The 27,184-nt window shown below is 45.9% G+C and overlaps 2 protein-coding genes across 2 annotated transcripts in view; one reads left to right on the top strand and one right to left on the bottom strand.

Annotated features, from left to right (window-relative positions):
• Positions 1-14: 14 nt before the first annotated feature.
• DNAJC17 (DnaJ heat shock protein family (Hsp40) member C17) overlaps positions 15-27,184 on the bottom strand; it is a 32,578-nt gene continuing 5,408 nt past the window's right edge. The window contains exons 2-11 of the mRNA XM_006201656.4: positions 10,282-10,351; positions 9,937-9,995; positions 9,627-9,714; positions 8,140-8,225; positions 7,826-7,922; positions 7,187-7,230; positions 6,687-6,764; positions 6,053-6,133; positions 5,439-5,549; positions 15-207 (exon numbers count right to left, since the gene is read on the bottom strand). Coding sequence (XP_006201718.1) covers positions 85-207; positions 5,439-5,549; positions 6,053-6,133; positions 6,687-6,764; positions 7,187-7,230; positions 7,826-7,922; positions 8,140-8,225; positions 9,627-9,714; positions 9,937-9,995; positions 10,282-10,351 — 837 coding nt within the window. The 3' untranslated portion in view covers positions 15-84. The remainder of the gene's footprint in view (positions 208-5,438; positions 5,550-6,052; positions 6,134-6,686; positions 6,765-7,186; positions 7,231-7,825; positions 7,923-8,139; positions 8,226-9,626; positions 9,715-9,936; positions 9,996-10,281; positions 10,352-27,184) is intronic.
• On the top strand, positions 206-4,558 carry C6H15orf62 (chromosome 6 C15orf62 homolog). Its single transcript, XM_031672937.2, has one exon. It carries the CDS (start codon positions 2,650-2,652, stop codon positions 3,175-3,177), a length of 528 nt encoding a protein of 175 aa, XP_031528797.1. The 5' UTR covers positions 206-2,649; the 3' UTR covers positions 3,178-4,558.

The following is a 27,184-nucleotide window of genomic DNA, read 5'->3' as shown; positions in this document are numbered from 1 at the left end:
GTATGCCATAGAGGTAGACTCTTAAAAAAGTTTATTTGATGTTTAAGAAAAGGGCTGTAGGGTGGGAAGGCTGGATAGAGGAGGCTACGTGGGCTGCCCGGCCTGCTCCTCCTGCTGCATCCGGCTGATCAGCTGTTGCCGCTCAGCTGCCTGGCGCATGCGCATCATGACGAGGCTCTCGTAGTCCCTCTCGGACAGCACCGAGCCCTGGGGGACAGCAGGGACAGGGAAGGGTCAGGACAGCAGGGCACAGCCCCGCAGACTACAGACTCGAAGGACAGGTCCTAGGCAGAGCTGCCGCCAAGAGTCAAGGAGGGAGAATGCCCACAAAGGGAAGGAGCGTCCAGCAATCCCAGCTCACCCATGTTCCTTCAGAGCAAGCTGGCCTTCGGCCCCCAGGCTGGCCTTCTCAGCTGGCCCCTGCTCCAGCCCATCTGAAGCAGCTATAACCTCCATCCCGCCTCCCCTGTCCCGGGCCCTTCCCATCTACAGACAGCTGCCGTTCATCTTTTCTGGGTGAATCACTTCCTCCTGCTCTAGCCAGGCCCTGGTCTCCCTTCATTTCCTCCTCTCCATGGCTTCTGCTTCTCACAGATTTCCCATGAAGGGGAGTTGTCAGAGGTGCAGAAGTACACTCCTTCCAGGCCAAGGCAGGAGCACTGCCCGCTCTCAGCTGCTCCTCCTCCCTGTGGTCTGGCTCCTGCTGAGGATGTGGAGGGAGCCCTACCCTAGACACAGCCTCACTCAGCCCCACCCTAGAAGGAGAGAGAAACAATCATTGAGGCCCGCCTGCCTCCTAAAAATACATACCAGGGCTCCTAGAGGGCAGGGCTCAAGGCTTTTTCTTTTATGATATTGCCAGCACAGCGCAGGGGATTGAGGCGTGCATTTTAATAACCAAAAGAATAATAAACAACCACCTCTGTGGGCAAAGGCTGTGGGTGGAGAGGCAGCTCTACAGGGGAACCCTGAGCCACCAACCCTACACCCTGATAAGGTCCGTAGTGGGAATTAAATCACTTCCTCCCTTGGTGCAGCTGAAGCTGTGTGAAGTGTGATGCCCACCAGAGTTGGCACAGAAGTGAGCCAGGCCAGGGGGCTGCACAGCAGATAGCTGTTGGGCCCTGTTCTGTGGTACCCCGAGCTGGTACACCCTCATGGAATAAGCCAGGAAAAGTCTGGTGGTCAGTGACCCAGGGAATAAGAAGGGAGTGGCTGGGGTTAAGATGCCAGGCCCTGGCCAACTGGTTTGAAGTCAGGGGTGTACAGAACCAGGAAGTGTTACTCAGTCCAGATCCCCCTGCTCCACCTGACAGCCCCACCCCTCGTACTCTCTCCGGGGCAGCAGTGGGCTGCAGCAGCTCTGAGGAAAGCTGCCCTCCCAGCCAGGCCTGCCTCCTAGGCTTGGCCCAGACCCCTCCCCAGAGGAGGGGCCCCAAATGAAGCCCAGGAAGCCGGATGGGAAGAACTGGAGGTAGCAAGGCCCTGGCCTTCAACTGACCTCTTCTGCCCTGAGGCCATCTGGGTAAATCAAGGAAGGATGAGGAAATGGAGCAGCCAGCCTTGGTGTCAGGCCAAGGGGAAAGCAGTTCTCCCCTCCCCAAGGTAAGGCTGCTCGGCTGAGAAAACTTGAAGCCACCCTTGGCATGCCCTGAGCCCAGCCCTGGGAGGAGCCAGCCCTTTATAGGAACGGGGCTGCTCCTCATTAATATCCCCCCTGCCTCCTTCCCCCATCCTTGCAGGCTCTGCTAATGAGGGCCTGTCACTGGGCGCAGGGCTGAGTCACCCACACCAGTGACAGGTCTCCCTTCCTTTCCAACAATCCACAAGCCTGCCTTTCAATTAACTCCCACCTCCCTTAGCTCCTCCCTCTAGACACATGGGGGGCTGGGGAGCCGCGCCTCCCTGCCAGGGCCTGGGGCAGTGAGGCTGCAGGGGAAGAGGCGGCAGCATAGTAACCCACAAAGCAGGGCTTCCCCCAGACGAGTCCCCAGAGGAATCTTAAGCTCCCCAGTGCCCCTGGGGTGTTGGCTATACTGCCCCAATCCCTGCCTGCGGATGCTGCAATTACCTCAGAGCGTGAAACCTGGCTTCCCACCTGACTGAGTCAGCGAAGACAACAACACAGCTCCACCACCACCACACACTGGCACAAACAGCAAGCCACTAATCAGAGTCCAAGACCAACTGGCGGAGAGGCCCGGCCCCACGCTGCCCTGGAGACCAGGGAGAAGGTGAGCTCGGGCCCAGGAGGAGCCCGGCGCTGGGGAAGAAGATCCACCTCTGACTGTGCCACAGCTGCCCTCACTCCAGCTCCGTAAGTGCTGTTTCTTCCTCCTGGGGTTTTTCCACTGCCCTATCAAGTAACCAGGCCACTCCTGTCCCTCTGGGAAACTCCGGTCGCCAGGAACTCCCATCTCTCAGCTCTCCTGGACAGGAGTGCCCACATCCCGGGACCTCGGTTCACCATTCATGATGCTGGCTTGAAGGTCTGTGCTGAGCAGAAACCTGGAGGCCCCCGCTTCTGCCCACAAGGGCTGCCTCCCTGATTCTTGCCCATCACTGCTCCAGTAGGACCAGATGGTCCCTAGCTGCCCTTGATCCAAGCTTCTGAGATACCAGACTTGTCTGCTGGCTCCCTGGGGCCCAATGGAAACCTGGCGGAAAGGCTCCTTCCGCAATGCCTCCTTCTTTAAGAGGCTGAGCCTGGGGCGGCCACGGCGACTCCGGCGACAGGGCAGCGTGCTCAGCCAGGCCAGCACGGCTGGCGGGGACCATGAGGAGTACAGTAACCGAGAGGTCATCCGGGAGCTGCGGGGGAGGCCAGACGGCCGGCGCCTGCCACTGTGGGGGGATGAGCAGCCCCGGGCTACCCTGCTGGCCCCACCCAAGCCCCCGCGCCTCTACCGAGAAAGTTCTAGCTGCCCCAACATCCTGGAGCCCTCGTCTTCCTACACCGCTGCCTACTCAGCGGCCCTGCCCTCGGCACTCTCCCTGGCGGACACCCTCCACCAGTACTCTGAGGAGGGCCTTTTGGACACACCTCCCTTCCAGAGGACACCTGCTCCGGACCTCAGTGATCCCTTCTTCTCCTTCAAAGTGGACCTGGGGATTTCACTTCTTGAGGAAGTTCTACAGATACTGAGGGAGCAGTTTCCCAGTGAGCTCAGCTTCTGAATGGGGAGAGGGTGGGCAGAGGTGGGGAGACTGGAAGAGCCACAAACCTGGGGACCCATAGGAGGGGCAGTCATGGTTTAAGAAAAAGGCAGAGAAGGAATCCAGGGCCCTACCTGCCCTCTGGGTCCTGAACAGTCCTCTGAGTCATCCCAGACTGGAGGGACAGAGGTACAGAGGCAAGCTGCAAATGTGCAGGGGCACCTGCTAGCAGGAGCCCTGAGGGCAGCTAGCTCAGTGGGGAAATGGAGGCCATGCCTGCAACCACCAGGAGCAGGTGAAGGCCAGCAGAGGGGGCGGGTGGCATAAGGGGAGAGTCTGGGAGTGGACGACACACAGACTGGGCACAACAAATAGATGCCCTGTGCCAGCTCCCTGTTAAGCCACTGTCAACAGAGAGCGGCTACAGGACAGGTCTGGGCAAAAGTGGTCTAATCCAGGCTGAAGAGGAACGTGGGAGACCCAAGGGGAGAGGGATGAGACAGGTGTGACCTTGTCTAATATGACAGCTATTTAAATTTAAACTAATTTAAATTAAATAGGATTACAAATTCAGCCCTCAGTCACACCAGCCACATTTCAAATGCTCAGTAGCCACATATGACTAACGGCTGCCACACTGGAACGCGCAGAATGACCATGAACATCATTAGAGAAAGTTCTGTTGGGCAGCACTGGCCTTGACCATGGCTTGGGAAGGGGGAAGCATATGGGGCCTGCAAAAGAAGGGAGGGGCTGTCAGAGTAGTTAGAGTGAGGCAGGCAGAGTCACAGAGTATAACTCAGGAAAAAGGCCAAACAAATCATTAGCAGAAAAGGAGGCACATGAGACTCAAAGTGCCAGCACAGCTGCCTGGGCACTCCCTGGTGCCGAAGGAAGGTGGCTCTAGGGAATGCCAGGCACAGGCACAGACACAGCTTGCGAAGCGGTGCTCTGGGGAATTTCCAGAATTATTAGTGATGGGGGCCCTTGGGAAATGCAGCAAAAACAGTGGCAGATTTCCCTCATTCCCTCACCCATGAGAATACGGGAGGACTGGATCAGGGGACAGACATGAAATCGTGGCTGTTACGGTGAAGAGGCACAGCTGGTCTCCAGAATCCTCGCTAGGACTGAGGAGCTCTGCCTTGCTCAAAATCTCTGATGACGGGGACTATGGCCCCATCCTGCAGTCTGGTCAGAAGACTTGGAGACAGAGCCAAGTTGGCCATGTGGTTCTGATGCCCCAGGCCTTTCCAGGTGTGGGAGAGGGAGAGACGGAAGCCTGGACACATACTGCTTCTACAGCCCAAACTTTGTGGCCTCCCCCTGCCCTCCTAATGTGTGGATGTTCCAAGCTGAAAACTCCCCTGTGGGTGCAGATGATGAATAAAGTTCTTTACAACACAGCCTGTGGAGTGTCATCTAGGGCTTAACAGGGGGGAAACAGTCTCTGAAAAAGGATCCTGAGTTGAGCTCTGACCTGTTCCTTTTTCTCCTCTGTCCAGGGTCTGGGACACACTCCCAGTGAGGGGGTGGCGGCAGCATGACTGAAGCAGTGGGAGCAGAGCCCTTGCTGACCCACCCAGGGCCATTTTCCCCACAGAGGGGCTGGAACACATCAGCCTGACGCTCCCACGCAGACCCCCAGGTGCTTCAGAGAAGGGAGAGAGAGCTCTTGTCCCACCAAAGTAGGGGCAAGTGTGACTGGGGCCGTGTGTATATATGTGTGTCAGTGGCTAAACAAAAGCCTTTGTGGAGCTTCAAGGACTAAGGGCAGCCATTGGGCAGTGTCAGCTCAAGTCCTGGCTTCACCATGAGTCGGGCACCAGGCAGTGCCTCAGTGCTGGCAGGGCAGCCAGTGTTATCTCTAAAGAGGGGCTATTGCCTCTTGACATTAGGTCCCCATCTGGGGCAACCACAGACACACCTGGAAGGAAGTTGGAGAAGGAAGTGGCTGCACTTGTCATGGCCCCATCCCGGGTCATCTAAGCCCATACTGTAACCAAGTGGCCAGCAGGCCAGGATGACAGCTTTGGGTGATGATGCAAGCCCCAAAAGGAGACCAAGATGTGAAAAGTAAGGTCTAAGAATTCTGTGAAAAGTGAGGCCCCCTGGCACTCAGAGAGGAAAGGGGGTCAGCAATGAATCACAGTCCTGCTTGGGTTGGAGTATCTCACCATATCCCCGATGACCTGGCTTTGTGAGGAGAGAGCCCTGAGAAGAGCCCAAACAGGAAGAGGTGCCCCAAAGCCTGAGTAGGCCCAGTTGGGTGAGGCTCTTACCTGGGACAGTCCAGGGTGGCTGGGGCCCCCCACGCTCTGGGGCCGTCCTTCCAACCAGGAAATCTTCAGAGGGTTATTGACCAGGCCCACTTCATTCTGGACAGCCAGCTCCTGTCAAACACAGCATTCAGTCTTGGTCCTGTTATTTCAGTCAGCTACAAAAGTACTTCTCTCTACCCCGACAGAAAGATCCAGAACCAGCACTCTTGTCCTCCAAGCAAAGCCGAGCAGCCTTTGTAAGAGGGTGTGCTGAAGCTTTGACTCTCCTGATGGGCCATATGAGCCCTCTGACTGGGGACTGAGGGAAGGGGGATGGTGGGAAGGCAGCTCAGGGGCCCCAGCTTGGAGGCATGCAGACTTCTGCAGGAAGGTAGAGGGTGGGGAACCAGGTAGCAGGAAATGAACCGGCTGTGCTTTCCTCCATCCCTGGAGTGTCCTGTCCATCCCTGCACTCACTGTGCCTCTACTCCCAGGAGTCAGGGGCCTCTGGGGAACCTTGGCTCTGAGGTGGCCCAGAGACCCTCTGGGAGTTTAACAGAGGGCCCACAGAATTGGGTTTCTCCCCAGGAGCGGCAGGACTGCGAATGGCCCCCAAAGCCCCACGCAGCACTCACCGCTGCCTTGATGGTCGCAAACTCCACCACGGCAGTGCCTGCCTTTTTACTGGAAAGTACCAGGTTGAGCACTTCTCCATACTGTGAGGACAAGGGGGTCTGGATAAGCCTTCAGGATGGCCCAGCTTAAGCCAGAGGCAAGCCTGGGCCACCCTCAGGCTGCTGGGCCATTCTGAGCCAGTGAATAGCCTCATGTTGCTAGGTTCCCAGAGAGGGGAGATCAGAGATGGGAAAGAAAGGGTTTGTTTCCCCAGGAATGTAGAGGACAGCAAAGGAGAGTTGGGCAGAGGTGGGGATTTAGACCTGCAGAGATGCGCACCTGCCTTGGTGACTGAAGGAGGTGAAACGGATGGGGCTTTGGTGCCAGATGCCCACCTTCTCTCTCCCTACACACCTGGCCAAGCCCTTTGCTTCTAAGGATGGCAAGTGTTAGCGCTGGCTGGAGGGGGCACATGGCAACACAAGTGGCTATAAGGTCATGGCCTGGGGAGAAGTTTCTAGGCTGTCCTATGGTCTATGACACAGGGGGAAAATCCAGGTGGAGATGTGAAGGAAGGTTAGGCCTGGAGATCTTTGGGTTTGGGCTGAGGTTGGGATGAAGATGATAGGTAAGAGGGAAGTCAGTAGGGGAAACCTTTTGAAAAAGCTGCAGGAGGACATCTCTGGAATAGCCGCCTTGTGACTCGGCCTCCTTCTTGCTCTTCCATTTGAGCTGAAAAGACAGCAGTGGGTGTTGCCATTAAACATTGACCTCCTCAACAGTACCAGACCCCTCCCTTGAGCTTTCCAGTCTGAGCAGACACCCCACTAGTCTTCAAGGCAAGGGTAATCTAGGGAGCACCCCCCAAAGATGCATTCCCCTTAAAAACGGACAGGCAGGCTTCCAGCCCTAAAGATGCTCTCCTTTGAGGGCTTCTGGGAGTGCCGCCCTGCAGCCTTCAGGCTAAGGGCAGCCTGTCGTGGGCAGCTCTGAGAGGCCATCCTGACGCCCAGGCAGCAGGAAGTTGGAAGGATGTGGGTAGTGGTGTGGCTCCCAGAAACCCAGTGTCCCTGCCAGAAGCCCTTGTGCCCCAGAAGCATCTGCTCTTGCTGAGGATGTAGTGTGAGGTGGCCTGTGGATCCTGAAGGGCTCACCTTTAGCTTTGGGGTTCTTTTGCTTTCAGGATTTTCTGCCATTCCTAGAAAATTTAGCAAAATTAGCAAGGTAGAATATGAGGGAGCTGGAGATTCTCCCAAAGGAGACACAGCCTACGGCCAGAATGACCTAGAAAAGATTCTTCCTAACCAAGGGCAGTCTTTGCCCTGCCCTGCTGTGGAGCCTGGTTCGGGGAGTAGAGGCAATTCCACCCAAACCTTGAGGAGCTGCCACTTCGGGGCAGCTGCCTGGCTGTCCTATGAAGGCCATGGTCAGCATTTTTCCAACAAAGGGCCATAAACACCTTCCAGGGGCAAGAGGTGGAGGTACAGACCACACAGTTCTACTGAACCAAAGTATCCTAGAGCCTTCCCAACAGTGATCTGCTCCAAAACAGCCAGCTCTGCTTGGAACTATGACAGGCGGGGATCTCAGGAGATCTCAGGCAGAGTAAAAAGCCAACAGGCCCCAGAGAACTGGTAGGAAGAAATGACAGGTGGCGTGTGTCCAAATGAGATGCCCTGGGGGTTCCAGCAGGTGAAAGTTTCCACAGTAACTCCACTGAGCAGCCAGTGTGGCCACTCTGGACATCGGGAGCTCGCTCAGAGGGGGAGGCAGGTTGGGGGACAGACTTTCACCTCTCAACCTCTGTTCTCGTTCCTGGCGTATCTGCTCCTGGACCAGCCTCTGCTGTTCCTCCAGCTGCCGGGAGCCCTCTTCTCGCAGGCGTTCGATCTACAGAGCGGGGGTTGGAGTGGATGACAATTCTGTGCAGATCCAGTTCCAGGTTGGCTTACCTTGTAAAGGTCCCTGGGATGTTCCACCTGCAAACTAGGCTCAGCAACCTGTGGGTGGGACAGATTACCCAGATCCCACAAAAGAAGGTGGAGAGGGCATGTCCTCCCCCAACCACAACAACCCCCAGGTCCACCTGCCTCCTCCTCCTGCTCACCTCTTGCTCTAGTGTCCTGGTGCTCCGGCTCTCCTCCTCCTCCTCACTGCCCTGGGCCTGGGCCTGCCGCTCCCGGGTCTCCAGGTCTAGGCACAAAGTTTGAATGACCCAATGTCTGGTCTAAGTGGTTTCTACATGGCCCTGGACCACCTGGTTCTGGCTGCCTCCCCAAAATCTCACACAGGATGAACCCACACAGTAACTCTGCCCTGTCCCTCCATACCCCGAATTGATTTCCATTGAGAAAAGTCATAGCAAGGAAGTATAGGCTCCAGCTGAGTGTCCGGGGTCTAGAAGAGTTAAATCAGCTTATGCTGACCAAGCTGGTTCTCCGATCAGTGAACAAGGTGTAGGTGGGTGCTTATGTCAGCAGCCCAGGGCCACGGGTCAGGGGTGCGAGTGGGTGGAGCTGCGGGCTTCTGTTCCTGTGGTTTGGCACCACAGCCTGACCTGTGACCTTGCCTCAGCTTCGATGCTCTTCCCACCACTGAGCTCGAGTTCCCACTGTCTCCCCTACCCCGCCTCAATTCACAACTGCCAAGCCTCACTGTTGGCCTGGCTGCAGTGGCTCCTACAGGGACGGCAGCCTTCATGGAAGGACATCACCCCAGGTCCCAGAGCCATTCCCACCTTCCAAGAGAAACCTGCTTGTGGCCCTGTGCCAGGCCAGCTGCTGCAACAAATGCTTCTCTCAAGTCTGGGACTCGCTGCTTTCTTTTCTGTTCACTTTACTTACCTAGACTTTCCAGGTTTGTTTGTTTTTGATGGATGTACTGGGGTGGTATATGTACATATTAAATATATGGATATCAAATAGGCAAGAAGAAGCGGAGAAAAATCGAGTAAAGAATGTCTGGACCAATCTTATGAGGGTGATGAAAATGTTCTAAAACTGATTTATAGTCATAGTTGTACCATATGGTAAATTTACTAAAAATCACTGAATTGTACACTTGAAGTAAGCAGACAATATGATATACAAAACATATGTCAAGAAAGTGTTTTTTAAGACAAAAGCCTGACCCTCTCTGGATCCTTCTGAGGGGACTTCTCAGAGTGAAAGCTCTATGCAGAAATGAGGCTGAGATGAATGAAAAAGATCCAAGACGGCATGGCCAGCAAGGACACTGACTGTACTCGTGCTGTGTGGGTTCAAATTCCAGCTCCAGCAAGTTCTTATCCTCTTAGTGCCTTAGCTTCTTTTGTCTTTAAAAAAATGGGTTTCATAACACCCAGTTCCTTGGATAGCTGTGATAATTAAAGGAGACAGTAAAACATCTGTCACAATGCCTAGCTAATAGCACAGCTAGTCATTGTTATTCTTAAGAGTGGCCTTTAGGAGCCACTCCTGAGAACAGGGTTCTGCCCAGAGCCGGGGCCACAAAGCTTTGAGTTGCTGGAACTAATGCTGCAGGAGGAAAGGTGGAGGAGCTGCATGAAAACAGCCCAGGGAAACCACAGGCCACCAGCACGATGATGTCACCTACCAAGCTTCACTTTCTTCCTTCTCTCATCAAGTTTCTGTGTCCTTTCTGCTGCCTGCTTCTTGGCTTTCCTGACCTTGTCATAAGCAGCCTGCAGGAGAAAGGAACAGAGCAGTCAGCCAGAGAACATGCACAGAGCCCAGCCATCTCCCTGGCCGCACCGCTAGCCCCAGAGCCGTTGGTGGGGCAGCCTGGTGACCTGGTCTCCAGGCTGGGACAGCAAGGACCGTGCCACATGGCCACGTATAGAGGATGAAGCACACAGTGGTCTCTACGTGTGGGGGATAATTCAGACAGAGGAAGATGTGCTTACCCTGGCGGCAGCATCAGTCAGTACCTCCAAGGCCTGGGAAAGCTGGTGGAAAAGTTCAGCTAAATGTGAGGATCAAAAAAGAGAGAAGAGAAAAACTGAGACTTGGTGATTGTGTGCTCCCTCAAAAAAGCACCTCAAAAAAGCGACAGGCTGCTGGAAAAGCAGACGTCAGCAGATGATGGGCCAGCAAGGAAGGGTGAGCACATCAGCAACTGACCAGACGCCCCAACAAGCAAAGTGCAGCCTTGGGGCCCAGGGCCCAAAGCCAGAATGTGTGCCTCCAAGGGCACTCATGCCATGCCCAGTGAGCCAGTCTCTTTCTCCCCGTGCCTAGGAGAGTCTCACCTGCTCGGGGATTATCCGGATTTTTGTCTGGGTGGCAGGAGAGGGCCTTTTGCCTATATGCCTTCTTCACCTGGAAGAGTCAATATTTGGTTATTCATTCTCTCACCCCAGGATGGACAGGGAAACATTGCTAAAGTGATAAGGGAAATCCCGGGAGAGCTCTCCATTACTAAAAGAAAGGCTCCCACACTGAAACAGTCACCTCACAAGCACAGAGATTTGCAGTAGAGGCAAAGGCCATGGAGCAGAGGGGCTGGGCCTATTTCCTGCTGAGCACCCAATCACCGTGGATGCTGAAAGGCTCCTGGCAGGGGCAGGTTTCCCTACAGCCACCTGGAAACAGGCACTCACACACTCTTGATGGGCATGTACACTAGGCAACCTTTCTGGAGGAAAATTTAGCCATCAAATTTAAAATGTACTTTCCCTTTGACTCACTTCTAGTAATGTGGACCTGTAGATGCATACCAAAACAAATATACAAGGATGGTCACTACAGCATTGTTTATGCCAGCCCCTAAGTGGAACCAACCAACATCTCCATCACTGGGGAGACCCATGAAAACAATTACCATAGGTAGAAGTCTACATGTGCTGACTAGAGAGATCAAGTCTGCATCACCAGAAAAAAAAAAAACTATAACTATGTGAGGTGATGGATGTTAACTAGACTTATTGTGGTGATCATTTTGCAATATATACAAATATCCAATCATTACATTGTACACCTGAAACTAATACAATGTTATATGTCAATTATACCTCAATTCAAAAGAAATAAAGATCCTCAAGGTACAGTATATGAAAAAACAAATCTTAGAACAGTATATATAATATGATCACTTTGGGGTTGAAAATAAATAAAAGAAATGTAAAAAGAGATACTCGGGCATGTGCATAGCTTTTTTTTTCTTCTTTTTTGTCAAAGCAAACATAAGAAACTTAACAGTAGTTTCCTTTGGAGAGAAGCTGAAGGTGGAGGGAAGGAAACCTTTACTTCTCATTTTATACTTTTCTGTAGTTCAAATTTTCAAACCTTAAACAAGTCTTACTTTATTATCATCTTTTACTGATAACAGGGGTTATTCTGGTGGGGAGGTTATGGTCCATTTTTAGTTTTTATCTTTGCACCTCTCTGTATTAAAAAGAAAATAAGTATTATTTCTTCTATTAGTAAAATTAAAGAAATATAGCTGTCAGGATTCTCTTTTATATATTCCCCACTCATAAGGGAAGGCAGAGCACAAAATCCCAGAACCTGCTCTCCACTTCCTGAGACCTTGCCCTCTCTTCTGCCTGCACACCTTACCTACTGCTCAAACCTCTTGGGAGGAGCCTGTGGACCTAAAACTTATAGCAGTAGCTAAGCCGACTGGCTTTCCAGGCTTCCCAGAGGAACCAATAAACACTTCTACCCAAAGTGTGCTAAATAAGGGCCTTCAGAGGCAAGCAGCCAGCACCCCCAGGGGAGGGCCTGTGGGGAGGTGCCTAACCCCACTCCTACCTACATAGCCAAGGTAACCAGCAGCCACCTAGCCCAGGACCTCTGGGGTGTGATGCCACCTGCTGGGCCACGGCCAGCACTTCACCTTCACCAGCCAAGGCAACAGAGCCCATCAAGGTCTCCAGGATGAGCCCCAGGAAGCAGAAACCACTCCCAGGACAGGCCTTGAGCAGAGAGGGTGTGATGTGCCTCCCTGCTGTGCCGACCTTCCCAACTGCCCACTTGTTCGCCTCCCCACTTCAGCCTAGGTCTTCACCATTAAAAAGTAACAACAACAATAACAAAAATCTAGCTGTTTTCACTATTTAAAAAATAATAATATGGGAAGGGGAGGTGATAGTTTTATATATAGTCTTACCTTTGAAATGTCATCTTTACTATTTAGGCCCCTTATCATTGTCTTTTCTCCCTTTCTCTTTCTTTTGCCTCCTCCATTATGCCCAAGGCCTTATTTCTTTTTTTTTAAATTTTAAACCAAGCCTTTATTATACATTCTTTATATTTAAGAGTCCTTTGTTTATTCAATAAGTAAAACAATACAAAAAATATATAAAGAGAAAGCTAAAAAGCTAATGTTCTTTCCCCATTTCCCCAGCCCTCTCTTCAAGGTTCCACTGTTAACTGGATGGTGGATGATCTTCTAAACCTTCCTCTTTGGGGGAGGGTATAGCTCAGTGGTAGAGTGTGTTCTTAGCATGCATGAGGTCCTGGGTTCAATCCCAGGTACCTCCATTAAAATAAATACATAAATAAAATAAACCTAATACTCCCCCAAAATAAAACATATGAAAAATAAATAAACCTTCCTCTTTGATCATTCCAACAACAGAAGTCTTTGGGGTCTTGTTTCTGCCTCTCCACCCCCACCTCTCTCTCTGATCCCAGGCTCGCTCTCTCAGCCGGCTGAGAGGAAGACGCACGGAGAACAGAGTGTCTATTGCCTCAATTTGCAACACCACCCTCGGAATGAACTTCCTCAGGACCAGGACTAGCAGGAGTGCCCAACTGATATTGGAGGATTTTTGCAGAAGATGGTTTCTTTTGTATCATGGGGTTCTTTAAAAATATTACATGTTCTTTTTCGTAAATCTAAGGGGGACAGCAAAAGGGAGAGAAGATGAGAAGGACCGGTGGGAAAGCAAGATAAAAGGAGCCTGGGGGCCTGGACAGTAGTATATTCTACATTTTTTTCTTTCTTTTTTTTTTTTTGAGAGACGGCGTTATGGATTTTATTCTAAAGGTATGATATTAAACATTGTTTTGTGTTTTATTTTGGATGTTCTATATGACAAAATTGTTTTTTTTTCTTAAGTAGGAAAACAAAGTTGTTCAAACAAAAAAATTATGTAATAATGGGAAATTAATCTACATATATTAGCTTCCTTTTCAATTCTCTTTCCAGACTATGTTTCTTTGACAAATGTCTTTAACAGTATCATCAGATTTTATCTGAAGCAATAGTATAATTAGACCTAGGTCACCTCATTCTCCATCTGTGGGGACCCTCATCTTACCCCCACCCTCCAGCCTCCCACACTCCCAACATCTACAACAAAGCACAACTGTCCCAATCAATTTGATGTATCCTGGACCCTCATTCCCTCAAGGCCTGGGCTGGGCCTCCATTTCCAAATCACCCTTTAAAGGTATAAGGGGATGAACGTTCTGTGTTTCAAGATCCTATAGGAAAAAATTACCAGTGTCATGCACTGGCTGGATATTAGAAGGGAGAGAGGTGAGAAAGTCAAAGTCAGGCTGGTATTCATTCTTAGGGAGAGATGTCTAAGGGTAGGAGGGGGGCACTCTGGAAGCCCTTCATTACAGCACTGAATCTACCCCACCTCCTGGGTGCACTGATGGGGCATCTAGGATATGGGGGTGCTGAGCTGGACCTAGGGATACAGAGAAAAATCAGGAATTTCCCTGACAATGAAGAGGAAGGACACTGCTTAGCAAGGAAGATGGCTGTGAAAACAATAAACTACATTGTGCTTATGAGATGCCTGTAAGAGAGGTCTCTAAGAATGGAAACACAGAAAAGAGCTGCTAATTTTAGCCTGAAGGCCTCACAGAGGAGGCAATATCTGAGCTGAATCTGAAAGGTGAGTAACAGTTCTTCAAGTAGAGCCAGAAAGAGCATTCAAGAAAGAGGGTGTGGAAGAGCCTGGATTTTCTTCAAGCCCCAGGCCAGCTTAGAGGAGAAATGTAAGTTTTCCTTTAATGAGGAAAAGGCACTGAGAACAGAAAAACACATGAAAAAGGAGAGACATACTTGCAATAAAACGTGGGAATAAAAATAATGTTTTGTCAAAGGATATTTTGTTTAATTAAAAAACTTAAAGCAAAGAAAAGTAATGGAAGAAAACTAGGAAAAAAACAAATTTATACAAACAAGTTTTAACGCACAGACTTGGGATGAAGAAATGCTAGGGAATGAGAGCATACATGTAAGCAAAGAAATAGAAACTGGGCCAAGAAGAGGGGGAAAGGTTAAAGAACGATAGAGATAACAGATCTGATACTGAAAACACAAGAAAGTTAATGTGATACGTAAGCTATGTGTGATTCATCAAACAGAGCAGAACAATTAGAAGGGAAAGCCCCCGAGTGCATGAGCAGGGCCAGACGTAGAGAGCCGTCTGAGTTCAAGACTAATGAACCAGGATGAATGACGGACAAGGCTTTTGGGGTCTCCAAGCCTAAAGAACTTGAACCTCAAAGTTCTCATCAGCTAATGAAAGTTTATCATAAAGTACAGAGGCAACATTAATGGAACATATAAGCATGGCCAAGAAACAGTAGTAAATGTTAAAATTTAGTGTGTGGTAAAAAGTGTTACTAAAATCATTATACTGAGTGAAAAAAAGGTTAGATATTGATCTCAAACAATATACCAAAACTTCCAGATAGATCAAAAAACTAAATGTAAAAAATGAAGCTAAAAGAACCTAAAGAAAGAAAGTGATGGGACAATTAACCTGCTTTTAGGATGAGGAAGAAATTCCTAAGCATTAAAGCAAGGGAAGAAATCACACACGCAAGCACACATACTTGCATACTGACACAAAATGAATGGGTTTACAGTGAAAAACCTTTTAATTTCTCTAAGTAAAAAAATCACAGAATTAAAAAACAAGGGAAATGAAAACTGAGAGAAGTATCTGCATAAAATATGACAAACAACACATATTTACTATACAAAGAAATCATACAGGTCTATGGCCATATCGCCACGATCTTTTTGGAAGCTAAGCAGAGTGGGGCCTGGTTAGTTCTTGGATGGGAGAAATCATGCATGAAAAAAACAAGAAAAAGACAAACTACAAGACAACAGAGAAAGAACAGGAAGAGACAATTCATAGAACATAAATGGTTAATAACGTGATAAAAATCTGCCTCACACACAAAAATTAAGCCTTTTTGCAGCTATTAATTGACAACAAGGGAAAAAAGGATGGTACATCATGTTGGTGGCTTTGTGGTAAATAAGTAAACTGACACTATGATTCTGGAAAGCAGTCTGGCGGTACACATCAGAAAGCTCTGAAAAGTGCAAATTGTTGATCCAGCAAGGCCTCTTCTAAGAGCCTGGGTCTAAAGAAATGCTTAGAAATTTATACAGTATTTATAAACACTGCTGTTCATTTACAGCATCATTTATAAAAGAGAAAATCAGAAATCATTTACATTCCAAACAACAAAAATAGTAGCTAGCACTTAGACGTACATATAACGTTTACCATGTAGCAAGCTCTGTTTGAAGTGCTTTCCTTATAGTAACTTATTTAACTCTTAACACATCCCTATAAGGTAGAAATTATTATTATCCTCATTTTACAAATGAGGAGACTATGACACAATGAGGCATTGATTATGATACTGAAAGTCCATTCAATGAAAAACCATGAAATCATTATTTCAGACAATAACTGTTCTACTCTATCCACACACCATAAAAAAAATTATGGCTCCCACCCAACCCACACCATCAAAGGCCTAATGGGAAGTCTAGACTTCCACCCTCATCAGCTGTAGCAAAGCACCCCAAACCTTTGCCAGGGTGGTGTCAGAGAAGGCCAAGGAGGGAGTTCACCTTAGCCAGATGAAAATATAAAAATATTTCTGAAGGAGAAGGTTATAGTTGACATTTATTTTTTACAATGAGCTTGTACGACTTTTCACATCAAGGGGAAAATTGTTAAAAAACAAACAGAAGTATATTCTCCAATCGGAAGACAGAGTGGCTGAAAGGATTCAAAAAAACAAGATTCATCTATATGCTGCCTACACGAGACTCACTTCAGATGAAAGGACATACACAGACTAAAAGTGAAGGTATAAAAAAAGGTACTCCATGCAAGTGGAAACAAATGAAGAAAAGCTGAAGTAGTTATACTCAGATAAAATAGACTTTAAAACAAAGACTGTAGTAGAGACAAAGAAGGTCATTATATAATGATAAAGGAGTCAATCCATCAAGAGGATATAACATTAGTAAATATTTATGCACCCAACATAGGAGCACCTAAATATGTAAAACAAATATTAACAGACTTAAATGGAGAAATAGACAGCAATACAATAATAGTAGAAGATTTTAACACCCTACTTTCACCAATGGATAGATCATCCAGACAGCAAATCAATATGAAAACATCTGCCTTAAATGATATGTTAGTTCAGGTGAACTCAGACATATATACAACACTCCAGCCAAAAGGAACAGAATACACATTCTTTTGAAGCATACATAAAACATTTTGCAGGATAGATTGTATGTCAGGCCCAAAACAAGTCAACACATTTAAGATTTAAATCATATCAAGTATCTGTCCTGACCACAGCGGTATGAAACTAGAAATTAATTATAAGAAAAGAACTGAAAAATTCACAAATATGTGAAGATTAAACAACACACTACCAAATAACCAATGGGTCAAAGTAGAAAACAAAAAAGAAATTAAAAAAAAAAACTTGACACAAATGAAAACAGAAATACAACATACCAAAACTTATGGGATGCAGCAAAAGCAGTTGTAAGAGGGAAGTCCATAGCAATAAATGTTCACCTTAAGAAACAAGAAAGATCTCAAATAAACTACTTAATTTTATACCTCAAAGAACTAGAAAAAGAACACACGAAGCCCAAAGTTAGGAGAAGGAAGGAAATAACAAAAACAGAGCATAAATAAATGACAAAGAGACTAAAAAGATAACAGAAAAGATCAATGAAACTAAGATATGTTTTTTTTTAAGATAAGCAGAATAGACAAATGTTTAGCTAGACTCACGAAGAAGAAAAGAGAGGATTCAAATAAATAAAATCAGAAACGAAAGATGAGATCAGTTGTAATAACTGATACTATAGAAACACAAAAATCATGAGACTACTATGAACAATTATATGCCAACAAGTTGGACAACCTGGAAGAAACAGATACATTCATAGAAACATACAACCTACCAAGACTGAATAACGAAGTAGAAAATCTGAACAGATCAATTGCTAGTAAGGAGATTACCACCAATCCTTCTCCAACTCTTCCAAAGAATAGAAGAGGAAACATCTCCAAACTTCTTTTGTGAAAGCCAGCATTACCCTGATACGAAAGCCAGACAAGGACACAGGAAAAGAAAATTACAGGCCAATACCCTCAATTAACAAAGGTGCAGAAGTACTTTACAAAATATTAGCGAACCCAATTCAACAGTACATTAAAAGGATCAGACACCATGATCAAATGGGATTTATTCCAGGGTTCCAAGGATGGCTCAACATCCACAAATCAATTAATGTGAGACACTACATTAACAAAATTAAAACAAACATCTTATGATCATCTCAATAGATGCAGAAAAAGCATTTGACAAAATTCAACATCCACTTAAGATTAAAACTCTCAACAAAGTGGGTATAGAGAGAATGTACTTCAACTTAATAAAAGCCATATATGACAAGTCCACAGCTAACATCATATTCCATGGCAAAAAGCTGAAAGCTTTTCCTCTGAGAATCATGAACAGGACACTTTCCTCACTTTTACTAAACATAGTATTGGAGGTTTTAGCCAGAGCAATTAGGCAAGAAAAAGAAATAAAAGGCATCTAAATCAAAGAGGAAGAAGTAAAACTGGCACTATTTGCAGATGACACGACATTAAATATGGAAAACCCTAAAGACTTCACCAAAAAACTGTTAGAATAAACTAATTCAGTTAAGTTCCAGGATACAAAATCAATAAGCAAAATTCAGTTGCATTTCTATACACTAATAATGAACTATCAGAAACAGAAACTAAGAAACAGTCTAATTTACAATTTTATCCAAAAGAATAAAACACCTAGGAATAAATTTAACCAAGGAGGAGAAAGACCTATATATTGAAAACTATGACACTGATAAAAGAAATTAAAGAAGACACAAATAAAAGGAAAGATATTTCATGCTGACAAATTAGAATAATTAACATTGTTAAAATGTCCTCACTACTGAAAGCAATTTTACAGAGTCAGTGTAATTCTTATAAAAATTCCAATGGCATTTCCATGGAAATAGAAAAAACAATCCTAAAATTTGTATGGAACCACAAAAGATCCCAAATAGGCAAAGCAACCTTGAGAAAGAACAACAAAGCTGGAGGCATCACACTTCCTGATTTCAAGCTATATTACAAAGCTATAGTAACCAAAATTGCATGGTACTGGCATAAAAACAGACAGACCAATGGAACTGAATAGTGAGCCCAGAAATAAACCCACACATATACATTCAATTAATATATAACAAAGGAACCAAGAATGTGCAATGGGGAAAGAACATTTTCTATAAATTGCATTGGGAAACTAGATAGTCACATGCAAAAGAATGAAACTGGACCACTATCTTACACCATACACAAAAAATTAACTCAAAATGGATTAAAGACTTGAATGTAAGACCCCAAACCATAAAACCCCTAGAAGAAGGGGGAGGGTATAGCTCAGTGGTAGAGTGCCTGCTTAGCATGCACAAGGTCCTGGGTTCAATCCCCAATAACTCCATTAAAAATAAATAAATAAATAAACCTAATTATTCCCCTTAAAAAAAAAAACAACTCCTAGAAGAAAACAGAGGCAGTAAGCTCCTTGAAATTGGTCCTGGCAAAGATTTTTGGCTTTGACACCAAAAGCAAAGGCAACAAAAGAAAAATAAACAAGTAGGACATCAAACTAAAAAGCTTCTGTACAGCAAAGGAAATCATCAACAAAACGAAAAGGCAACCTATGGAATAGGAGAAAATATTTGCAAATCATGTATCTGATAAGGGGTTGATATTTAAAATATATAAAAAATTCATACAATTCAATAGCAACAAAACAAAACTCACAAACAAACAAACAAAAAAAGCAATCTGTATGACTGAAACATTATGCTGTACACCAGAAAGTTACACAACATTGTAAACTGACTATACATCAATAAAAATTTTTTTAAAAAAGCAATCTGATTAAAACTGGTCAAAGAATCTGAATAGACATTTTTCCAAAGAAGACATAGAGATGGTTAACAGGTACATGAAAAGGTGCTCAACACCACTAATCTTCAGGGAAGTGCAAATCAAACCATAACAGGACATCATCTCATACCTGTTAGAATAGCCATTATCAAAAAAGACAAGAAATAAGTGTTAGAGGAGATATGGAGAAAGGGCACCCTTGTGCACTGTTGGTGGCAATGTAAATTGGTGCATCCATTATGAAAAACAGTTTGGAGATTCCTCAAAAAATTAAAAACAGAACTACCATATGATCCAGCAATCCCACTTCTGTGTATTTATCCAAAGGAAATGAAAACACTCACTTGAAAAGATATATGCACCCCCATGTTCACTGCATCGTTATTTACAATAGCCAAGACATGGAAGCAACCTAAACATTCGCTGATGGATAAACAAAGAAGATGTGAGATTATATTTACACACATAGACAGGCATACTCAAAATGGAATATTATTCAGCCATAAAAAGGAAGACCTGCCATTTGTGACAAGGCATTAAGCTGAGCACAGTGAGTCAGACAGAGAAAGACAAATGCTGTGTGATCTCACTTATATGTGAAATCCTAAAAACAAACAAACAAATAAACCAGAAATGAACTCAAAGATACAGAGAACAGATTCGTGGTTGCCAAAGGCAGGCAGTGGGACAGGGGCAAGTGGGCAAAGTGGATGAAGGGGTTCAAAAGGTACGAACTTCTAGCTGTAAAATCAGTAACTCATGGAGATGTAATGTACAGCATGGCAACTATAGTTAATAATACCGTACTGTATATTTGAAAGTTACTAAGATTAGATCTTAAAAATTCTTATCACAAGAAAAAAAATGTTACTATGGTGATGGATGTTAACTAGACTTACTGTGGTACAATATATACATATATCAAATCATTATGCTGTACACCTGAAACTAATGTAATGTTACATGTCAATTATATCTTTTTTTTAAAAAAAGTGATGTTTAGCTTCTTCCAACTATTCTAAGCTAGGAGGCAGCATGGCTCATTGAAAGAAAGAAGATTCTGGAGCCCAACAGATTTGTTTTCAAAATTTGAATCTTCCACATACTACTAGCATGACCTTGGGCAAATTACTGAATCTCACTTAGCCTTTCGTTCTTCAACTACAAAGTGCAGGAAGTATCCCCTACACACAGGGCTGTTGTGAAGATTAAAGAAAATAATCCATGTGTAATAGCTGACAAAAAACTGCGTAGGCACTCAGTATAGGCCCCAAACCTCTCGCTTATCTCCTCCAGGGAGGGAGGTAAATTGTGACACCAGCCCTGTATGACGCCAACCTGACAGGAACTCCAGGGATGGACATGGGTCCACCATGGGCCCAGGTTAGCCCAGTATAAATTCTCAAGGCAGACAAGGCTGGTTTCTGGTCTGCTGGGGGTAGTTCTAAATTTCTACCCTCGATTAGCCCCCAGGAGCCCTGAAAATACTCTCATTCAAGTGTATAAGGCACATATAGGTAGCCTGAGATCTTCCAGAGTGGCTATGAACCAAAATCCAGCTGGCCTAAGAATGCTGGTCAAGTGTGTCTGTCCCGATTAACTAGTTATTACTATCTTTAGCTGCTAAGCCTACCCTGGGCAGGGCCCATTGCTGGGTTTTAGCCTGGAAGGTAGGCCGGTTTTGACTTTGAACCAGTTGGCCTGGAGTTCGGTGTTTTGTGTTACAAACTGGATTCCCAGCTTTGCCCAGCCCTCTTGGCATGATTGGTGCCTGAAGAATTTCTCATAATGTAAACACAACTCTTGAACAGCAGGCCTCTGAAAAGCTTCCGGTGTCAATATTGTTTATTATGAAATAATTCTACCATAATAACAGCTCAAGAGGCTTGATTCAGGGCAAAAAAAAAAAAAAAGAAAATATTTTTCTTAACTGTGATAAAGTTGGGAAGGAAAAGAAACTTTCAGAAGAACAAAGAAATGGAAGAATCCACATGTAATGATGTGGGAGAACGAAAGGACCATCTCATCCCAGGCATCAGGACTGGCAGCTAACCCATGAAATCGAGTCTGCAGGTGCTAGGACCTCATGGGCAGGGCTGAAGCAGCCACCGGAAGGTGCCAAAGGCTACTAGATTATCTTAACACCTGCAGCTTTCTTTCTTTACCTATAGGTTTCCCCTAAATCCCCAGGTCTCCCTAGCACTTAGAATCATTAATTTGCATTTCCTGAGACTTGATAGAAAGGAGCTAGGTGACAGCTGAGGGGCTTCTCACCCAACACCTCCTGCCCAGACCATAGTTTTTCAGAGAACCGGGCTGTCTCCAAAGCCCAGCTCCCTGAACGACAGAGATCTCAGATAAACATAAGCTCCATGAAGACTTTAAACTCCAGTTTGCAGAAGTGTGGTTTTTCTCCTGATGTCTTTCTAAAATGTTGCTCACTACCCCCTCCCCTTCTGCATCCTAGCTAGGATACTACTTGAGTTCAACCTGTCTTCCATATCTTAGGATCATCATTCAGAACATAAACTACTAAACAGTACAACACGTTCAGATGCTACTGAGGGCAAAAAGTTAGGCTTTTCCTATGCTTCCTTAGGTGATGATGATCTTAAATTCTACTCTTTTTATAGTTTTTCTATCTCTTCCCTAGTCAGCCTCAATTAGCCTGTGCCAGATGCCAGAATGTCTTTCGAAGTGCTTATAATCTTCTGTTTCTTTTCTGGTATGGTCTGGGAAAACAGATAAACTGGTTATAATTGTACCTCATAACCTCAAATGAGAGCACACAGGTACAGAAAATTATGGGGGTTCTTACAAATAAAGGGAATGTGCTTTAGGGGGCAGGGAGCTTTGCTTATTCCCAGGGCCCAGAACAGGGCACTAAACACCTGGCACTCAGTAGGCACACAATAAATATCCATTTAATGAAAGCGGCAAACATTCATTTGTTTTTAACCAAACACAATTAGGAAGCCTCAACTATGTTGGTTACATCAGGCCCATTGAGGAAGGAAGCAGGTGCTGTCCCAACCCTAGGAGATCTTACTACACAAGTTCATAATTTCCCCTTCTACCTGCTAACACTTCCTCTTGAGAAACCAAGTCTGGAAAAGGGAAGAAATCACTATAGCAAGCTGGTAAGAAAACCACAGTGGGAAATAAATGCTATCCCCCTAGAGCCCACATGAGGGACAGAAGAATGAGTCACAATTTAGCAGCCGCCAATCCAGCCCTCCCGGGGGCTTCATAACTGGTTCGGCAGAGCAGGAGAGAGCGCAGAGCTGGGTCTCCTGCCATCTCACCTGAGTCTTGCGCCAGGCACACAGCAGGGCCTCTGATAATCTCCCTGCCTCCAGTTTCACCTCTTGAGAGGAGTAACTCCTGACTCACCCAAAAAAACCCAGCGCTAAGGGGTCCAATAAATACAAAATAGCTATCATTAACTTAAAAGAAAGGTGCCCTACAAGGATGAGATCATTATTTTTTAAAAGGCTGCTATCCTTACAATAAAATTTGGAGCCATGTAAGTAAGTGGTACAAGTAATTAGGCTCAGTTCTCAAAAGCCAGACTCGTAGGTCACACTCAGATACGGGGGACACACAGGGAGGCCACTCTACGCAACCAACAGATACTAAGTGAACAAACTAAGCCGGTGAATCAGCTAGGAAGCCATTACAGTCCCAGTTCCAGGAATGAGAACAGTCAGTAATCTAGGCCTGGGCAGTAATTTCTCCCCAAGCCTGAGGGAGGCAGACATCTCCCCAAACCCATACTAGCCACAACACCAGAGGCTGTGTCACTGCTTGATATCACAGGCAGGAAGTAAACCACAGAGCTCTGGAAATCTCTTCCTAAAAGACTGACTACTTTCATTTCTTATAGTCTGTGGTCCACACTGAGACAGCACTACAGAGAAATTCCCAAATGCTTCTGGAAACTGGTCTACTTCTAAGGCTCAGAGCAAGCAGGGGGCCAGCCAACCCCCAGATCAGCACCCTCAGCTCAATATCCCTAAAATGTGGGCCTGCTGGTGATGCCGAGATGATTCTGGCGGAACTCAGACCTCACACTGACATCTCTCATAGTCTGCTAACCATGGCCCACAGTCCAGACTCAGGACCGTGACCTGCGCAGTCTGGACCAACTGGGACTATGTGTAGGGCCTGGCCTGCTTCTCCCTGTATGCTGCCCCTATGTGCCCTTTGGGATCTGGATTCCCCAGCCCATCCCTGAGGTCACTCTTCAGGTCTTCCCATCCCTCGGGCTTTCACCTCTGGGTCCTCCTTCAGCTGTCCCAGTATAACGTTCTGGGCTTCAACCCCGACCCTGCCTTCCTTCTCAGCCCACTTCCCCAAACAAGCTACTCACCTGGAGCCCTCCTCCTCCACTTCTTCTCAGGCCCTGCCTCTCCCTCCCATCCTCACCCAAAGGCTGCTCTCTCTGCCTTGAGCACAGAACTCTCTCTCTGGACCCTAGTACTTCCTACATCTCATTATTTGTTTCCCTTAATGCACTGGTTTCCTTTATAAACAAATTTATATTAGTAAAAAGAAGTGAGTCAATTTAAAGAAAAATAATAACCAAACAACGTATAGAACAGCAAAAATAGGGAAAGCAGCTATGCAAATAAAGAATAATTTTAATTTTACCTTAGCTGAAAGGAAAACTCCACAGTGATAGTTTTGATCCAAATTCTAACACACTTCCTCCAGCCATCCAGGTCAGCTTACTGCCCTTCAGGTTCACCCAGGTCGTGCAGCTTCACTCACAGAATCAAATCTCTATGTCACACATGGGACCGCGAGGCTCTCTAGGGCTCGCAGACCTGTCTCTTGTTGCCCTAATTGCTCCTAAGGTGTGGGTCATGGGAACAGCTCCGAAAGAGGAGTAGAAAATGCAGGTTTGGGCAGGCATTTTGCATTTACTAGCCACCTTATGCTGGGCAAATCAATTCAACTCTGTCAGTCTCAGTCTTCTCATCTATAAATTGGAGCTAATAGTCCTTGCGTACCTCATAGGCTTGTTTTGAAGATCACATCAAATGAGATAATTTATGTGAAAGCACTTTGGTGTCATATAAATGTGAGGTATTATCTTGAATGCTAATGAATAGCTTACAGTTTACAAACACAAATGAATCATTCTTTTTGACTTAACAGGCAGCCAAGTAACTTCAAAAATCCATTGCTCCAGACAGCCAGTCAAACCGAGGAATGAGTTAACCATAGGAGAGATACTGAGAGGACTTGGAGGCCTGGCTCCTGGTCTCACTCAGTGCTAGTCAGGCCCCTGGTGAGCGAACAAATGAACCAATGAATGAATGACTGTTGTCAAGTGAAACCAGGCTCAGTGCCCAACCTGAAGGTCTCAGAGCCTGGTCTAGAGGTAAGAGGCTTTGGGAAAGGCTCCTGCTGGAGACACGAGACTGAGTAAGGCACACCTCAAATGCAGAAATGGCCCCCAGATGCTAACGGAATGAAGTCCAACCACCCTTGGACCTAGAGGCCCAGAGACACCACATTTTTCAGATTCATCTCCTGCCATATCCTCAAAAAACCCTAGGCAATGCCCCGTTCCTTGTCATACCAGGCATTTTTGCTTCTGCATGTTCATGCCATTTCTTCAAGCCCTTCTCTGTCCTCAAAAACTTAACTCTTTTTAAATCTGTAAGAAACAATGTTGGTGTGTCACATTCTAGGGTATAACAGAAACATGTGATTTACATAAAGGGATTAGCTAGCAGATAGGTAAAAATAGCCTTTTCCTTAAAGCGATAATAAAATGTAACCTGAAAAGGTCAATATTAAGTTTACATGGTAGTGCTCCTGGTAAACTTTAAAATTTCAGTCTTCAAAGAGTTGATCAAAATGCACTTTGAAGCACCTGGCTTCACCTGCCAACACACTGTGAGTTATGTACCCATAACTTCAAAGGGCTTCAAATGAAAGGCGAGGCTGCTATAGATAGTAGAGAAATTCACATGTCAGCTGCAGAGCAGTGGAAGAAATATTAAACTAGGGCTCCAGTCTGGCCCAACGCTCACTCACTGGGTGATCTCAGCAAGTTCCACAACCTCTCTGGACCTCCACCCTCCTGTCTATAAAATGAAGAGAGTAAATGACCATGATGATCCCTTTTAACCCTGCTGCGATATATTCTTTTCTCCCCTCAAGGTCTTGCATGACAATATCTCCTCAGGGAAGTCTTCTGTGATCCTGCCAATCACATGAATCATGTCTTCTTTATTTCTACAGCATTTTCCTTGTATACTTTTACTCAGCCTCTTTCACTTGACCTCAGATTCACTGTTTACCACACTGTGCGAGCTGTCAGAAAGCAGAGCTGACATCTTCTTCAGCTCTGAAGTCCCAACATGCCCACACAGTACCTTGTCTGTGGTGATACACTCCATTCATTTGGAGATTTGAATTGAACAGCAAACTCTGCTGATCCTCAATTTCATTCTACTTGATGCCCCACTTCCTACCTTGACCACTGCCTGGGTTGAGAATCACTGGTGTGGGGTGAGGCGAAAGCTCTGGTCTATGAGGACTGGAATGAGTGAGCAGGGGTGAGAAGGAGAGGGCAACCCTGGACTTGAGCCGTGGGAGACATGTATTTGACATCAGCACTTACAGTCTAAGGAAGGTGGAGCAACAATGATAAAAGCAAGAGTGAACTTGTAGTGAGGGTGTGCCAAGCGCCTTGCTAAGTACTTTACCTGATCAAGCCTCACAACAACTTGGCAAGGAGGGACTGCTGTCATTCCCATTTCGCAGATGGGAAGCCAAGGCACATAAAGCTTAAATATTTGCTCAAGGTCACAAACTATGTAAGTCATGCAGCCAATATCCAGGCAGTCTGACTCCAAAGTCCACTTTCTTAACTGTCACTGGAGATTAGTACAAAGACAATTATAAAGGCACATTTACAATTCCCAACGTGGCTCACTGCCCTGTACTGATTTCCATCCATTCTCAACACATGGTAGATGCACTAAACAATGATTATTGGCCGTATTCGTTAAGATTAGTTATAAAAGCTGTCATTGTCTATACAAGTTATACTCTCTAGGAAGCATCGTCTGATTAGATAATATCACCTTCTAGAATTATCAACTTTGGCCTCCATATTTCAAAATGATGGGCTGCAAGAGCAAGAGACAGAGAAGCTGGAAATAGATGAGACAGGCGACTGCTCTCTTCACATTTGTATCCCTAGTGCCAGGCTCTGAAACAGGGATACAGTAGGCACTTAATAAAAGTTTGTGGAATCAAATGGTGTTTGTGGGAAATGTTTCTACCCTTCTCTAAAACACACATGGAGAAAGGGAAAGAGAACCAAAAAGAGGCAGGAAGAACACCGTAAATTTTGATTTAATGAAGTGTATGTGTGCCTGTTCTGTGTGTGTGTACAAGGTACCAGACACACAGCACGCTGCTTTTGGGAAGCCAGGATGGGAGATGCCAGCTGAGAGGTGGGCAATCTCCTGCCTGCCCAGTGGGAGTATAAGATGATACCACCTTTACCTTTTTCAAAAAGTTTTTTTGAAAAAAACTTTTAAATATATTTACTTTTGGTCTAGTAATTCCACTTTGTCATGAAGTATTACTGCCTAAGAAAGTAATAACACATATTCAGTCATTCAACAGGATTGACTGAACACACCTATCAAGGAGTAGGCCTTGTTTAGGTGCTGGAGACATAACAGTAATAAAAACAGAGGAAGTCTCTTCTATCCTGGATTTTTTACATTCTAATGGGGGAGACCAGTGGTAAGAAAATGGGTATGTAACACCATGTGCAGTGGTGAGATGTACAACCTCTAAATATGCAGCAGAGTCAGGGTGTGGGGGCAGCTAATTTAAATAGGTGGTCAGGGAAAGCCTCTATAAGGGT

The sequence above is a fragment of the Vicugna pacos genome, chromosome 6 (genome assembly GCF_048564905.1).
Source record: "Vicugna pacos chromosome 6, VicPac4, whole genome shotgun sequence".
Classification (NCBI taxonomy): Eukaryota; Metazoa; Chordata; class Mammalia; order Artiodactyla; family Camelidae; genus Vicugna; species Vicugna pacos.
Note: the sequence above shows the minus strand (reverse complement) of the source record. Positions and strands in the feature narration are given on the sequence as shown.